The sequence below is a fragment of the Parambassis ranga genome, chromosome 8 (genome assembly GCF_900634625.1).
Source record: "Parambassis ranga chromosome 8, fParRan2.1, whole genome shotgun sequence".
Classification (NCBI taxonomy): Eukaryota; Metazoa; Chordata; class Actinopteri; family Ambassidae; genus Parambassis; species Parambassis ranga.
In genome coordinates this window covers 10,302,409-10,316,585 of record NC_041029.1, presented here as the reverse complement: position 1 = coordinate 10,316,585, position 14,177 = coordinate 10,302,409, and the positions used below count along the sequence as shown (strand labels likewise).

General features: G+C 42.4%; 3 protein-coding genes across 4 annotated transcripts; all 3 read left to right on the top strand.

Moving 5' to 3' along the window:
* Positions 1 to 92: 92 nt before the first annotated feature.
* On the top strand, positions 93 to 6,952 carry nmt1a (N-myristoyltransferase 1a). Its single transcript, XM_028412718.1, has 12 exons — positions 93 to 241; positions 2,097 to 2,202; positions 2,285 to 2,429; positions 2,516 to 2,634; positions 2,771 to 2,862; positions 3,012 to 3,128; positions 3,260 to 3,430; positions 4,302 to 4,410; positions 4,503 to 4,673; positions 4,778 to 4,942; positions 5,032 to 5,169; positions 5,513 to 6,952. The coding sequence occupies exons 1-12, from the start codon at positions 138 to 140 to the stop codon at positions 5,531 to 5,533; spliced, it is 1,458 nt and encodes a 485-aa protein (XP_028268519.1). The 5' UTR covers positions 93 to 137; the 3' UTR covers positions 5,534 to 6,952.
* Positions 6,953 to 7,535: 583 nt separating this feature from the next.
* retsat.2 (retinol saturase, tandem duplicate 2) lies at positions 7,536 to 11,484 on the top strand. 2 transcript variants are annotated; one of them, XM_028412717.1, is made up of 12 exons: positions 7,536 to 7,695; positions 8,152 to 8,334; positions 8,459 to 8,700; positions 9,096 to 9,297; positions 9,374 to 9,571; positions 9,655 to 9,774; positions 10,042 to 10,180; positions 10,256 to 10,365; positions 10,473 to 10,642; positions 10,747 to 10,906; positions 11,001 to 11,185; positions 11,218 to 11,484. In XM_028412717.1, exons 1-11 carry the CDS (start codon positions 7,536 to 7,538, stop codon positions 11,147 to 11,149), a joined length of 1,833 nt encoding a protein of 610 aa, XP_028268518.1. In that variant the 3' UTR covers positions 11,150 to 11,185; positions 11,218 to 11,484. The 2 variants fall into 2 exon arrangements, with proteins under 2 accessions (XP_028268518.1, XP_028268517.1); XM_028412716.1 differs by having other exon boundaries at positions 11,001 to 11,484.
* A 557-nt stretch (positions 11,485 to 12,041) lies between these two features.
* cdk21 (cyclin-dependent kinase 21) lies at positions 12,042 to 13,838 on the top strand. The gene is made up of 7 exons (XM_028412731.1): positions 12,042 to 12,277; positions 12,436 to 12,568; positions 12,654 to 12,821; positions 12,925 to 13,034; positions 13,118 to 13,168; positions 13,310 to 13,442; positions 13,566 to 13,838. The coding sequence occupies exons 1-7, from the start codon at positions 12,042 to 12,044 to the stop codon at positions 13,641 to 13,643; spliced, it is 909 nt and encodes a 302-aa protein (XP_028268532.1). The 3' UTR covers positions 13,644 to 13,838.
* Positions 13,839 to 14,177: the final 339 nt, after the last annotated feature.

The window sequence follows — 14,177 nt, the reverse complement described above, 5'->3', positions numbered from 1 at the left end:
TTATTGTCAATATTTGGACACGGTCCCTCAGACGGCAGCGAAGACGCTTCCATCACCGCTCTTAGCCAATAGCAACGAGGCAGGTTTAAAGGCGTCGAGGGCACGCGGTGGCTCAGCTCCTCACTTCCTGGTTGAAGATGGCGGATGAGAATGAGACAGCACCGATGCCGGAGAAAGAAGATGTAGAGGACCACGGACACTGCAGCGATTGTGAAAATGAAGAGCACCACTTTGACGATGGGTAAGACCCCAGGCTCTCTCGCTTTGCGATACAAAATACAACACGTTGGTGTACACTTTAGCAAAGCGAATGCAAACCTGTGCCTCGGCGAGCTGTCGGGGATAGACAGCCATCGTTGGAAGTTGTTCAGCCCACTCGCTTTCATCTTATTGGCTAGAGTATGCGTTTGCTTGACAGTTCTTTGATCTGATTGGCTGAGAATACATTCTGTTTCTTGTGTAGGCGGGACTTCGCTTTCCCTGCTCTGATAGCAAGGCGTAATATGGGGGTAGAAGGAAATCTATAGTTCGCTTGGAACCTAATCATGTAACAAAACGCAATATTTTGTGACATTTAGTTAACTGGGAGGAAATTGTATTTTTTAGTAAAGTTTGACAATTTATTATATCATTCTCATGCAGCTGTTGACTGCCTGTAACGGAAGCAATTCACGTCAACTTCAGTTGACATTTAGCTAGTTAGCTTGCGTGCTAATCTAGCTGTCAAACTCCTATTGTCTGTGCAGTCGTTGCAAAATCAAAAGTGAAACGCACCAAACGTGCACGTTGTTTTAGACGTAGTTTAATAACGTTACATGCCAACGCTGGCCTAGTTGACTGGGAGTGTTGGGATCGTTTAATTCCCCCTTTAGTCATAGAAATATGTAAGATCCTGAACTTTGGCTTGCTTTGACGAGCTCATGCTGAAAGTAGGCTTGAATGGAAATCCTACTTCGCTTGGCATTAGCTTCTCTTAATGTTTACGCAGCAGTGACACACATGAGAGGAACCCAAGCGTGCCACTGTCGAGGCGTGTCCATGCAGCAACCGTTTATTAGAGCAAATGGGTAAAGTGGTTCTGTAAGGCGGTGCTTTCCAGCATTTGGAAATCAGTCCCTGTCTGATTGTGAGGGGCAGTAAGCTTGATTACAGAGGGAATGTGCTTTTCCTTGATTTTTTTTTTTCATGCAAATGTGAAAGTTTTATGTAATACAGATATGTGACTACCAATCGTGACACCGTTTATTAATTGAATCAAATAGGAGTTCGACTTTTTTAAACCAGCAGTACATGCAATCCCCCCAGCACCAACCACAAAAACAAAGAATTGTCCTGGCTGAACCAATCCACTGACATAGAAGCCTGGAGAACAAACCATTGAATCCTTTGTCCTCCATTGTCCTAGTCACTCACTGACCTCATGGACATACATATGTACATACACATAGATACCATGTACTCTTCTTCCAGAGGTCATGTGATTCACCATCTGTGCTGTGGTTGCAAATAGAGGCCAGTGCTTTGGCCTCGCTCCCCTCTCGGACACTAATGAGATTATCCTCTGTAAGTATGCTGTCTTTCTTAGGCAAGAGAGTGGGGTAGGTAGGTAAGGGTGTGTGGTTTTTCAGGTTTGCACTGATCAGAAGATAAGGGGGAGGTTCTGACACACATACTCATGGCCTTTGCATTTTGTGTCTCAGTATGAGCAGCAGATACTGATTGTGAAGTGGGACACGGACAACATGTTTCGAGTATGCTAGTTTAGTCTGTCCTACCTCAACTTTATGCTTTCTTATTTTGAAATTTTTTAACCTAATGGACGAGTGTAGCTAGTTTTCCTACCTGCCTGAGAGCTACACCTATCACTTGTCAGCTTAAACACACAGATATGTTAGACATGAGAGTCTGTTAGTGAGACCAAGTCTTACTGGTAAGTTGACACTGAAGTTGTCAAGTCACAAAATTGTGTGTGTAGGTGGTGCACTGGTTTAATCATCTAGGCTTGTATTTTAGAAAATACATTTTAACCAGGACACACATTACCTGTGGGAAGGTAGTTTTTAAAATGAATGGAATCTATTCCTGTCCTGTTCCAGTGACCGGGGTCTGGGTGATGACACTGGTGCCAAGAAGAAGAAAAAGAAGCAGAAAAAGAAAAAGAAATCTGGTGCCACGGAAGCAGCTCAGGACCCTCTTGCCAAGGCAGGAATTTATTCATTTGTTTAATATCCGATTTCAGTTATGATTTTGTCTGTCCTTTAATTCTTTGTATCTTCCCAAATAGGTGAATTCTCTGCCAGCTGATAAGCTACAGGAGATCCAAAAGGCTATTGAATTGTTCTCTGTTGGCCAAGGTCCAGCCAAAACCATGGAGGAGGCCAGTCGGAGGAGTTACCAGTTCTGGGACACACAGCCTGTACCTAAGCTAGGTATGTGTGAAGTGTCTTTCAGGTGTTCTCCAAAACCCACAGACGGGGATTGTTTGATTACATGCTTCAAGTTTTCTTAACTTCAGGAGAGACGGTGACATCACATGGCTCCATCGAACCTGACAAAGACCATATCCGAGAGGAACCCTACAGCCTGCCACAGGGCTTCAGCTGGGACACTCTTGACTTGGGGGATCCTGCTGTGGTAAGAAAATAAAAAGATACAGATAGGAAATACATTGTTCAATATCAGAGTCCTTGACTGTTGGCACACCATTGGTCTTGACCGTTTAATTGGTAACCTAATTAAAGTTTTGGTTGTTTTTTTTCACTGCAAACAGCTCAAGGAGCTTTACACACTTCTCAATGAGAACTATGTGGAAGATGATGACAACATGTTTAGATTTGACTACTCTCCTGAGTTCCTGCTCTGGTAATTTCTGTTTTTCAGTTTTAAACTTTGTGATGATGCTAACCTTAATGCAAAATAAAATTACATCTATAACATGCCAACTACTCTTTAGTTTAAAAGTACAAGAGGGGAGTAACCTGTTTCATTTGACTCACTCGTCTCTTCCTCAGGGCTCTGCGGCCTCCTGGCTGGTTGCCTCAGTGGCATTGTGGAGTGAGGGTTAACTCAAACCAGAAGTTGGTCGGCTTCATCAGTGCCATTCCTGCCAACATCCGCATCTATGACATGTAAGTAAAATGTGCATGGTGGGGGGAAATCTCAGCCATTGAAATCCTCTTATATCATTGGGTTAAACTGTAAAAAAGTTGTATTCAACACAGTGTTAGTTTTTTATATTAAGGTTTTCTTGTGATTTTAGAGAGAAGAAGATGGTTGAGATCAACTTTCTCTGCGTCCACAAGAAGCTTCGCTCCAAACGAGTGGCTCCGGTCCTGATCAGAGAGATCACCAGACGCGTTAACCTGCAGGGCATCTTCCAGGCAGTTTACACTGCTGGGGTAGTATTGCCCAAACCTGTGGGCACATGCAGGTGGGTCTCCTCAAGAATCATGGTTTCTTTTTTCTTATTTTACAGCAGTGGTCCCCAACCACCGGGCCGGGGACCGGTACCGGTCCGTGGGTCATTTGGTACCGGGCCGCACAGAAAGACTGAGCAAAACATATATTATTCATTATCTGAGTCTGAAAGCTGTTTCATTTATAAATCGATCAGATTCATCCGCCTGTGCCTTTAAGCACCTGCCCAGACGCTTGTCTCGGTCACGGGATACGGCCCCAAAATTAAGCCCACAAGCAGCAAAAATGAATAAAAAACAAACGTCTTTGGAGAGCTTCTTCGGAAAGGGGAAAAGGCCTAACGAGGAGACAGAAGAAGAGGAGCCTACCCCTTCAAAGAAAAAGAAACCCGCATTTAAAAGACTATATCAGGAGTCCTATTTAAAATACGGATTTATTGCAACAGGTGATTCTCACACACCAAGTCCGCTCTGAGTGATATGTGGCGACAGACTCGCAAATGAGGCAACGAAGCCTTCAAAACTGCGAGACCGAGCACCCTGCATTAAAAGACAAGCCATGGAAGAAAACATGAACAAGAACGACTGAAGCAATTAATGACGGCCAAAACAAAATTACGGAGTGGACTGGACATAAGAAACACACTTCGGGTGTCATGTCTCCCATTATCCCTAGATGGGACCGCCTCATTGCTGAGAAAGCTCAAAGGCTCCCACTAATTAAGCATAAGAGTAAGAGTCTGTTTATGCACTTTGTTTTTCTTTTTTTTTTTTTTTTTTTTAAAGTTTTGTTTTACATGATACCGGTCCGTGGTGCAAAAAAGGTTGGGGACCGCTGTTTTACAGTGTTATCATCGCATTCTTATTGACGTTTTCTCTGTACAGGTACTGGCATCGCTCCTTAAACCCACGAAAACTCATTGAAGTGAAGTTTTCTCATCTGAGCAGGAACATGACTATGCAGCGCACCATGAAGTTATACCGCTTGCCTGAGGTTGGTGTTAAAACATATTTCCAGTTAGAAGTTTACCTCTTCTTCTAGCATGTCTTTATATCTCCTCCTTTATCTTGTCTTTTCTTCCTCAGGCCCCGAAGACTTCTGGTCTGCGGCCGATGACCAGGAAGGATATACCTGTGGTGCATCGCCTCCTTCGTGACTACCTGAGTCAGTTTAACCTGGTGCCTGTCATGAACCAGGAGGAGGTGTCACATTGGCTGCTCCCCCGGGAGAACATTATTGACACTTACCTGGTGGAGGTATAGAATATTCCAGAGGAAGTTTTATCAGAGACAGCGTCTTTGGTTTTGTTGTGCTGTGTTGTACACCCAGAGTCGCAGTAAGGGTTCTGTTCTCTTGACAGAATGATGGCAAAGTGACGGATTTTCTGAGTTTCTACACACTGCCCTCCACCATTATGAATCACCCTGTGCACCGTAGTCTAAAAGCAGCATACTCCTTCTACAATGTGCACACCACCACCCCGCTGCTTGACCTGATGTCTGATGCCCTCATCCTGGCTAAATCGGTGAGTGTTTCTGCTCTTTAAAAAAAAATGTATTCTCTGAAATGTTTACACACAAGGCACTAATACAATTTTCTTGTCTGTATATTCAGAAAGGTTTTGATGTCTTTAATGCACTGGATCTAATGGAAAACAAGACATTCTTGGAGAAGCTTAAGTTCGGCATTGGTGATGGAAATCTACAGTATTATCTGTACAATTGGAAGTGTCCCAGCATGGGGGCAGAAAAGGTATTTACTTTTAAGATTTTGTTATCGGTATCATAACCTCGAAAGTATGAATGTATATATATAGCTGGTTATGGGTAGAAATGTACATGATAAAATGTCCTTTAATTTAACTGTATGCAGTACACTCTATGCAGGAAGCTGTTGAGTCCACATAGCTCTTTCTTACCTGTCATCTTAGCAGCAGTAGCTTAGCAAGCATTAACTGAATTCTTCTTTTTTTTTGCAATTTAATTTCATTAATTACAAAATTGACAGTTGACTGCATTATATTTTTATCTTGTGGCCAAAGGTTTGTGGAAAATTACATTCAGTGACTGTTTTATCTCCAATGCTTCTTTCTCAGGTTGGGTTGGTTTTGCAGTGACATCGCTTATACGCCATAAGTGTCATCAACGGGTCAGAGAGACCGTAACCACCACACTGACCACCTGACAGATGGACTGATGACTTCCTGCTTTAGGAATGGAACCTCACCGCCCATTTTTACTTTTTGACCTTTTGAACTTTGACCTGCACTACCGCTGCCAGGCGGGAAGGCAGGGAGGGTCCTCTGCTCTCCCTCCTCCCTCAATCACACGGACCTTAAGCCATTGTAGTTACCATCCCAAACAACAACTGTATTACATCTGAAAGCTGTCTTGATTGTACCAAACACACACAAACAGTTTGCACAGGTTACCGGATACCAAACACTCATAAAACATACAGTACATGTAAATATTGTCAGACACAACTGCAGATTATGCCGCTACACATAAAGAACTAAAACCTACTGTTTTATTTTATTCCTAAATGTTGGAAGTGGTTTTTGCAATTAAAAAATAAATCTGTCATCCTTAAGTTTTAGAGATAAAAACTAAAATCCAAAAATAATTTAAATGAGGAAAAGGCTCAAAAACAAGAGGTAATAAATATACCAAAAGTGGGCGCAAGGATAAGGGCTTCTGTTCAGAGCTTTCATGTCATGCTTGAACCCTGGGTCTGTTTTTATTTTGGCTGTTGCTGTTCTGTTCTCAGAGTCATGCAGTTGTTGTAAGACTTCATGAGGATGGTGCCAGAGCTGGCATTCATTGTCTGGAGTTCCCCCTCTTGGATATTAACTTCCCTCCTCCCCAGCTAACTGTACTAACAAAAGAAAGCCTGAAACACAGACTGATAATCAATCAGTTCAGTTGGAGATTTAAAAAAAAAAAAAAAAATCATTTTTGAGGAGGCAGGACTGCTATGGATTTGTAAAGGCATTTTGTCAGTGTTTACTCACATTAATCAGCAGGGATGAGATTTGTAATGACACCTCTTGATTTAACTGTGACCCAGATGCAATGTCCACCCTTATGATCCCACAGACTTTGACAGTTGTTTCTGAAAACTCTGGATTCACAGAAATCCAATTCAGAGCTCTTGCTCATGAAAGGAGAAAGAAAATGTTTTTATACAAAATAACAGATAAACCATGAATTAAGGATACATTCACATAGCATGCACCATGTTTGATTATTTGCTGTATAAAGGCACGCCTGTGTTGTCTTATTTGAAGAATTAGCCTGGTTGAAAACATGTTTTTTTTTGCAGCTATCTGCAGTAAGTGGCAACAAACCTACACAAAAAATGTCAACTCTTTCAGCATATTGAACTTCTGCTCATCATACATGTGCTAGTTGAAGTAGGTGAGGGGTTTCAGGGTGGATGTTGGAGCTGGGCCTGTGAACAGCAGTCTGGATGTGCAGTGTGGATGATGATCAATGGGGTTAATGCCCCCAATTAAAGTGTTTCTTAAATAAAACATGTGGTGTTAATGATGCAGGAAATGAATGTGAAGATGCAGGTGATTTTTTTTGAGCAGAAAAATAAAATAAAATCTAGAAGATACTGTGAGGTTTTTGAGCATTCTGTCACGGAGAGTGAAGTTAGGTTAAATACATTGTAAGGGCAGCATCTACGTCTTATCTGACAGATAGGAATGAAAGCTGTTGATTGTATTTTTCCACTGGCAGGTGGCAATCTATGAGTTTAGATTTTTTGTTGGCTATATTGCTGCAGATTATAATTGGTGGAGACATAAACTGCAGTATGTGGATTAAGATTTAATGTACTTATGTTTTTTTTCTTGTTTTTCAAAGACGCAGAAGTCAATGATAGCTTTTGTTTATTTACAGTTCAGTACAGTGCAGCCGTCTTTTTTAGACGAGGAGTAGCCCCGATTGAACTTGGCGGTGATTGGTCCAAAGAACCCAACTCGTCCTGAAGACCAGCTCTAATTGGTCAATTTTGTCACCTGCCAGTAGTGTGGGCGGTGTTTTTGTGGACCAAATACGGAAGTGAAGACGGTCGGGAAGGAGTTCTCTTTTGGATGAAGAACTGTCACAATGTCGATCATTGTGCCGATTATTTGTGTGGTTCTGCTCATATTTATACTTAAATATGTCTTCAGCAGCTCCGGGCCCAACCCCTTTGAGACGGATACTCGTGAACCGCTGAAAAAGATGGTTTTCGACAAGAAAGAGAAAAATAAAGTTCTAAAGCAAGGTGAGGCAAATATGTTTATCTAAGTAGTGCAGCTTTATTTTTTATCTGACAGACTGAACTGAGATTCTGGCTAACGTATGATGCTCTTGAATTGTTTGCTGAGTAACAACAAAAGTTAGATCGATTATTTTTTTTTATTATTACACTGTAGAGCAGGTAACAAGTTAGAGTGTAAATAAGGAATGTAAAGAATGAAGATCAACCTCCAAATGGAGTGAGGTGTTAATTGGAAATTTGTTTTTTTTTTTGAAGTAAGAGGAATGTAAAGTTGTAAAATCATTATTATAAGTGATTTCTGAAATCATTACAAAAAGTACAGTCCACCATGTTCCTTTTGAAGTAGAAATAGATATAAATAGATGAATTAAATTCTCTGAAACACACTGTGAACATTTTGTTGTCGGATTATTTGTTGTGCCAGTATTTTGTATGAATGTTTTGTTTCCATGTCTTTAGGTTTTGTGGCAAGCAGAGTGCCTGAAAACCTGGACGCCATCATCATAGGCAGTGGGGTTGGTGGGCTCGGACTTGCAGTGCTGCTGGCTAAAGTTGGAAAGAAAGTCCTGGTTCTGGAGCAGCATGACCGGGCTGGAGGATGCTGCCACACATTCACAGAGAAGGGGTTTGAGTTTGATGTTGGTGAGGAGAACTGCTCACCTCAGACAGTATAATTCTTTAGTTCTTGTGTCCCCTCTCTTCGATTGAATAGTTGAGCGGCACACATTAAAGGCTCGTGATCATGCTGTTTGTTTTTGCCCTACAGGAATCCACTACATCGGTGACCTGTTGGACCACAAGCCGTTTCGCTGCATGCTGGACCAGATGACTAACGGACAGCTGCAGTGGGAGCCTCTGGAGAACCCGTTCGACCATGTCGTGCTGGGACCACCAGAGAACCGGCGCCAGTACCCCATCTACAGTGGTAGAACCCGATTTCCTGAGGAGTTGAAGAAGTGTTTCCCTGGAGAGGAGAAGGCCATCGACGAGTACCTGAGACTGGCCAAGGTGGGATCCTGTTGCATGACAACTGATATTTGATATCACTATTTACTTTTTCAGTCGTGATTAAACCCATTTTTGTAATGTAAACTTTATTATTTCAAAGTGCAAATGCCTTTTCTCCCTGCATTTTAGCACAGACACACTTCCCACCTTATCCAAATTTCTGATCATGTTATGACATGATCATACCATGACGATATTGCACAAATAACTGGCTGAAATCAAAGGTCAGAGTAACTGGTGAGGTCTCTATTTGCAGCAGCATTGCATAAGTTCTCCCAGACTGAGTTGCAACAGAGTTTGCTTCACATGCAGGCAGAGGAGTGTCATTTTGTTTACCTCAGTTTACAACAAACAAAACTAGCTACTTTATTGACCATAACCTGTTTTGTCTTTAGAAAGCTGGGCGGGGCATTTGGTTCCTTGTTCTGCTAAAGCTCTGCCCTGTCCCCTTGGCCAAGTTCCTGGTCTATACCGGCCTTGCCAAACATCTTTCTTTCTTTTTTAAAATGGCCTCCCGCAGCTTGACAGACGTTGTCAATGAGCTTACTGAAAACAAGGACCTCAGGGCTGTCTTCACCTACATCTTTGGCACCTACGGTGAGTCCAGCTCTGTCAGCAGAAGCAGGTTTATTCTTCAGCACGCTGCTTACAGTTTTTGTTCTTTGTTCTGCAGGCAACATGCCAAAAGATGCCAGCTTTGCCATGCACAGTTTGCTGGTCACTCACTATCTGAATGGTGCCTGGTACCCTAAAGGTGGTGCCAGTGAAATTGCCTATCATATGATCCCCATCATTGAGAAGGCAGGGGGCGCTGTTCTGGTCAGGGCTCCGGTCAACCGTATCTTATTGAATGATGCCAAGGAAGCTTGTGGTGGGTGTGATGTCCTCCAGTTATGTGAACACGGTCACACCAATTGGCAGATGATTCACTGTGTTTGCTTCTTGCGGTTTCAGGTGTGAGTGTTATGAAGGGTCAGGAGGAAATACATATACATGCCCCTATGGTCATCTCTAATGCTGGTATCTTCAACACCTACCAGAAGCTGCTGCCCAAAGAGCTCCAGGCGATGCCAGGTTAGAAAAAAGGAAAAATTTAAATAGCAAAAATTGGACTCTCTTCTTGAGAGATGAATTTAATAAATAAATACATTGATTTATCTTCTGTTGACTAATTCTGTGACTCATCCTATCAGCACTCGAGGGGACTGTAAAGTGTAAACAGTAGAGGTGCAAAGTGCTGCTTGCCACAGAGCCTGTTTTTTTTTCAACATTAATGAGGACAGTGACTCAGGCTTCTAACACTACTTTTCATGTTTATAAAGTTTCACTTTGTGCTTGCAGCTATCCAGAAGCAGCTGAGCATGATGAAGCATGGTGAAGGTGGCTTGAGCATTTTCATCGGTCTGAATGGAACAAAGGAGGAGCTGGGCCTGAAAGCAGACAACTACTGGATCTTTTCTGAGAACAACTTTGATGAGCTGTATGTTTGTGTCCTGATTTTAATTGATTCTTAATGATTAATATTTTATTGTGTATTGACACATTTTCTTTAAAGGGTGGAGTCCTATCTGAATGGGGAGAGGGAAGAATCTGCTAAAAAAATACCACTGCTGTTTGTCGCCTCTCCATCGGCAAAAGATTCAACCTGGGAGGAAAGATCACCAGGTACAGGCTCAGCTCCTGCATTCCTGATTATCAGGATTATAGAATGACTCCAGGTCAGGGCTTTGTTGTTTTGCTATGAGCTTCATCTTATTTTTCCTTCTTTCTAGGAAAGTCTACTTTGAGTCTGGTCAGTTTTGCCAAATATGCATGGTTTGAGGAGTGGAAGGACGACAAGGTGACAAACAGAGGGCCTGACTACAAAGCGCTGAAACAGGCTTTCATTGAGTCGATTCTGGAGGTGGTTATGGATGTTTTCCCAAAGATAACCAGAGACAAGGTGGGGACCAGAATCTCTCTGAAGATCTCTCAGACACGCTCGTTTATCTGTCAAAACAAGACATAGTGAATTTAATAGATTAATTCATTCATTCATTCATACAGATTGAGTACATTGATGCAGGAACCCCCATCACAAACACACACTACATTGGAGCCCCCAAAGGTGAGATCTATGGAGCGGATCATGGCGTCGCCCGTTTCAGCCCAGAGCTCAACGCCACAGTAAGACCACAGACGCCTGTGAAAAACCTCTATCTGACAGGTTTGTGTCTCTCTGCATCATCATCATCTTCATCATCATCCTGTCTCTGTGTTAAAATGGATGATTTATCACACTCGCTGCTTTCGCTCCACAGGTCAAGACGTGTTATTGTGCGGCTTCGCTGGCGCCCTCGCGGGTGCTCTCACCTGCGGTTCAGTCATCCTCAACCGCAACCTCCATCTGGATGCCATCGCCTTGGCAAAGAAAACGAAATTTGTTAATGGCAAATTAAAGGGGGAGTAAGTGTAGCTTAACACCACTACAGCAATACACTTCTACATCATACAGGGAGTTGGAGTGTCAAATCTTATATTACTAATGCTGAAATAAAGTGTGAGTGTTTAATTTTCTAACTCATACTGCTAGTAAGCTCATTTGAAATATTCATATATGCACATAAATAGTGTGCTAATCCAAGCTATCATGACCTCTTGAGTCATGATATGTTGAAATCCATATGCATTGTTTTGTGTGTAATATATTCAGATCTGCCTTTGCATTTAACTTTGTGCCTAATTGTGCAATATTGTCACTTTACGGCTTTTGATATTGATTAAAGTGTGCAAATGATAAACCGATTACAGTTTGATTCGGTGTAGCATGTTGTTTATTGATACCAAAAGTGCTCCAAGGAAGAACAGCAGGGGTTAAAGTAGCAAGGCTAGCCTCTGTCCAGCAGTGAAAGAGTCTACAATATGCATAAAGTTTTCTGTCTCTCTTTTTTTAATATTATTTAGAGCTTTCTGATTAGTTGGTTGGAATAGAAGGGGCGTGCTTTGATCATAATTTTGTGATGCATGCGCCGGTTATGCAGCTACATGTTCCTGCCGCCTGCAGGTTGGTGGTGGAGGTTCGCTCAGCAGCAGGCCGAGGTAAAGTACTCGTAAACAGCAGATATTGTACTAACAACACCATTGTTTATTGCATCAAACGGTGTCATTACATGTGTGTTAGCAGCTGCGCTGTGACAGGTGATACTTAACTAGCAAACCTGCAAAGTCCCATTTATTTAGCCTCGTTAGCTAGCTTACTCCGCCCGCAGCTAAAGCGTGCTGAACGCGACGTATATAAAACCGCATTCGTCCTAAAATTGACGTTTTTCTGGAAAGTTCAGGCTAATTGAACGTGAAGGACAATGGACACCGGCACTAAACCTCTGAGCTACGAGCTCCTGGCAGAGGTTGGACAGGGCGCCTACGCTAGAGTGTACAAAGCCAGAGAGGTGGGGGACACACGGCGCCTCCTAGCGGTGAAGAAATTCATTATACGTGCGAACGCATCCGCTTCAGAGGCCGGGATCCCTGCCTTCATGATCCGAGAGGTGGCGCTGCTGCGCAAAATGGAGAACTTCAACCATCCCAACATAGTCAAGTAAGGCTCTGCCTTATTTATCCTGCTAATGCACTACGATTAAACTGTTGTGATGTCATTTAACTGGCTGTATTTACACATAAACATAAAAAGTGTAATTATAACATATATATCTGTCCTTCTAAGCCTCTGTTTTACTTCACTGACATGCTCTGCAGGCTGCTGGATGCACATGTTGTCCCCGTGGACACGGGTCTGGATCTCACTGTGGTGCTGGAATACATAGACCAGGACTTGTCCACCTTCCTCTCAAAAGCTCCGGCTTCTGGCCTGAGTCATGACTGTATCAAGGTCTGAAATCTTCATCAGATTTTTATTTACCATTGTGGCTCTCAGTGGGATGTTAGGATGCTGATTTCTATCATGCATCTACCAGAATATGATGTTGCAGTTACTGCGAGGTCTGGATTTCTTGCACACAAACATGGTCCTGCACCGGGACTTAAAACCAGAAAACGTCCTAGTCAGCAGCTGTGGACAAGTCAAGATTGCAGACTTTGGACTGGCTCGGATCCACACCTTTAATATCGCTCTCACTCCAGGTGTAAGTGAGCTGCATCCATATATTTTTTTTCTTTGTACTGTACTCAGGTCTTTGGCCTGAGGTGACAAATATTCTTTTGTCACTTCATCCATACCCTGCACAGGTGGTGACGCTGTGGTATCGAGCCCCTGAGGTGCTGCTGAACACTGTTTACATGTCCGCAGTAGACATCTGGAGTGCTGGCTGCATCTTTGCTGAGTTCTTCCTCTTGAGGTAAGAATGTCTTGGTCTGTGTCTTTAGTGCGGTTGTGAAAAAGAGTATAAAGCTGTTGTGTGACTTTTGTTGTGTCTTGCAGACCGTTGTTTCAGGGATACACAGACGCACAGCAGCTGCAGAAAATCTTTGAGTGAGTATTTATTGTTGTTTTTGTTTTAATGATAACCTGGGATCCCTGTTTGTTCTGCGTCATCAGTGTATAATCATATTTTTCAGTCATTATTCTGCAGCTGTGTTGCTGTTCATTGTGTTCTTGTGTTATGTTTTTGAGAGTGATTGGTTTGCCCAGTGAGGAGGACTGGCCTAAGGACAGCCTGATCTCATACTCAGTCAAGTGGGGACCTGAAGGCTCCTGCACCAAGCTGCTGCCCAACCTGGGCGCAGAAGAGAAAGACCTACTGAATGTGAGTCAACCTTTGTGTCTCTGTGTCATATTACAAAGCCTCCTGAGCAAAATTGTGACAATAAGTTCATTATTCAGAAGTAGCTTACAAACACAGTGATTGTCTATAACTCTTCACCTGCAGCAATGTTTGGCATTCAGACCAAGTGGCCGCATCTCTGCTGCCAAAGCCCTGGCCCATCCTTTCTTTACGAAGAACTGAAGATTTCGAGGATTCTGCAGTCAGCCATATTAATTATAAAACTGCCATAAAATCCACATTGTTCAGGGCGTGGCATGTTTATTAGTCCTTAGAGTTCAGCAGCAGTATCATGAGAGACTGTGGTCAGGTTTGGTAAGAAATAAAAGTTTGTGATGCCGAACTTGTAGAATGTGGATCTCATGGCACAAAAAAAGAAACCCCTTCCAGAACAAAATAGAATGAAATATTTGGATTTATGATTTACTGCCCTCTTAACAGTTTTAAATATTCTACCACTCTCCTACTGTTCTTTGGGAGTATATGTACTCTTGTAGTATACTGTGCATGTTTACTGTTTGTTGTTACTGAGTGTTAAAACTAGGAATTTTAAAATGGACACATTTAAGTTTATGTTTTATGTTTTAAAAGTTCTAGACTTGAAAACATTGAAGGAAATGTAACATTTATTTTTGATACTTTTTTGAGGATATTTATGTAATCAACACAGCTTACACTACAGTTTGTTTTGACTAATTTTCAGACATTTCTCTAAAC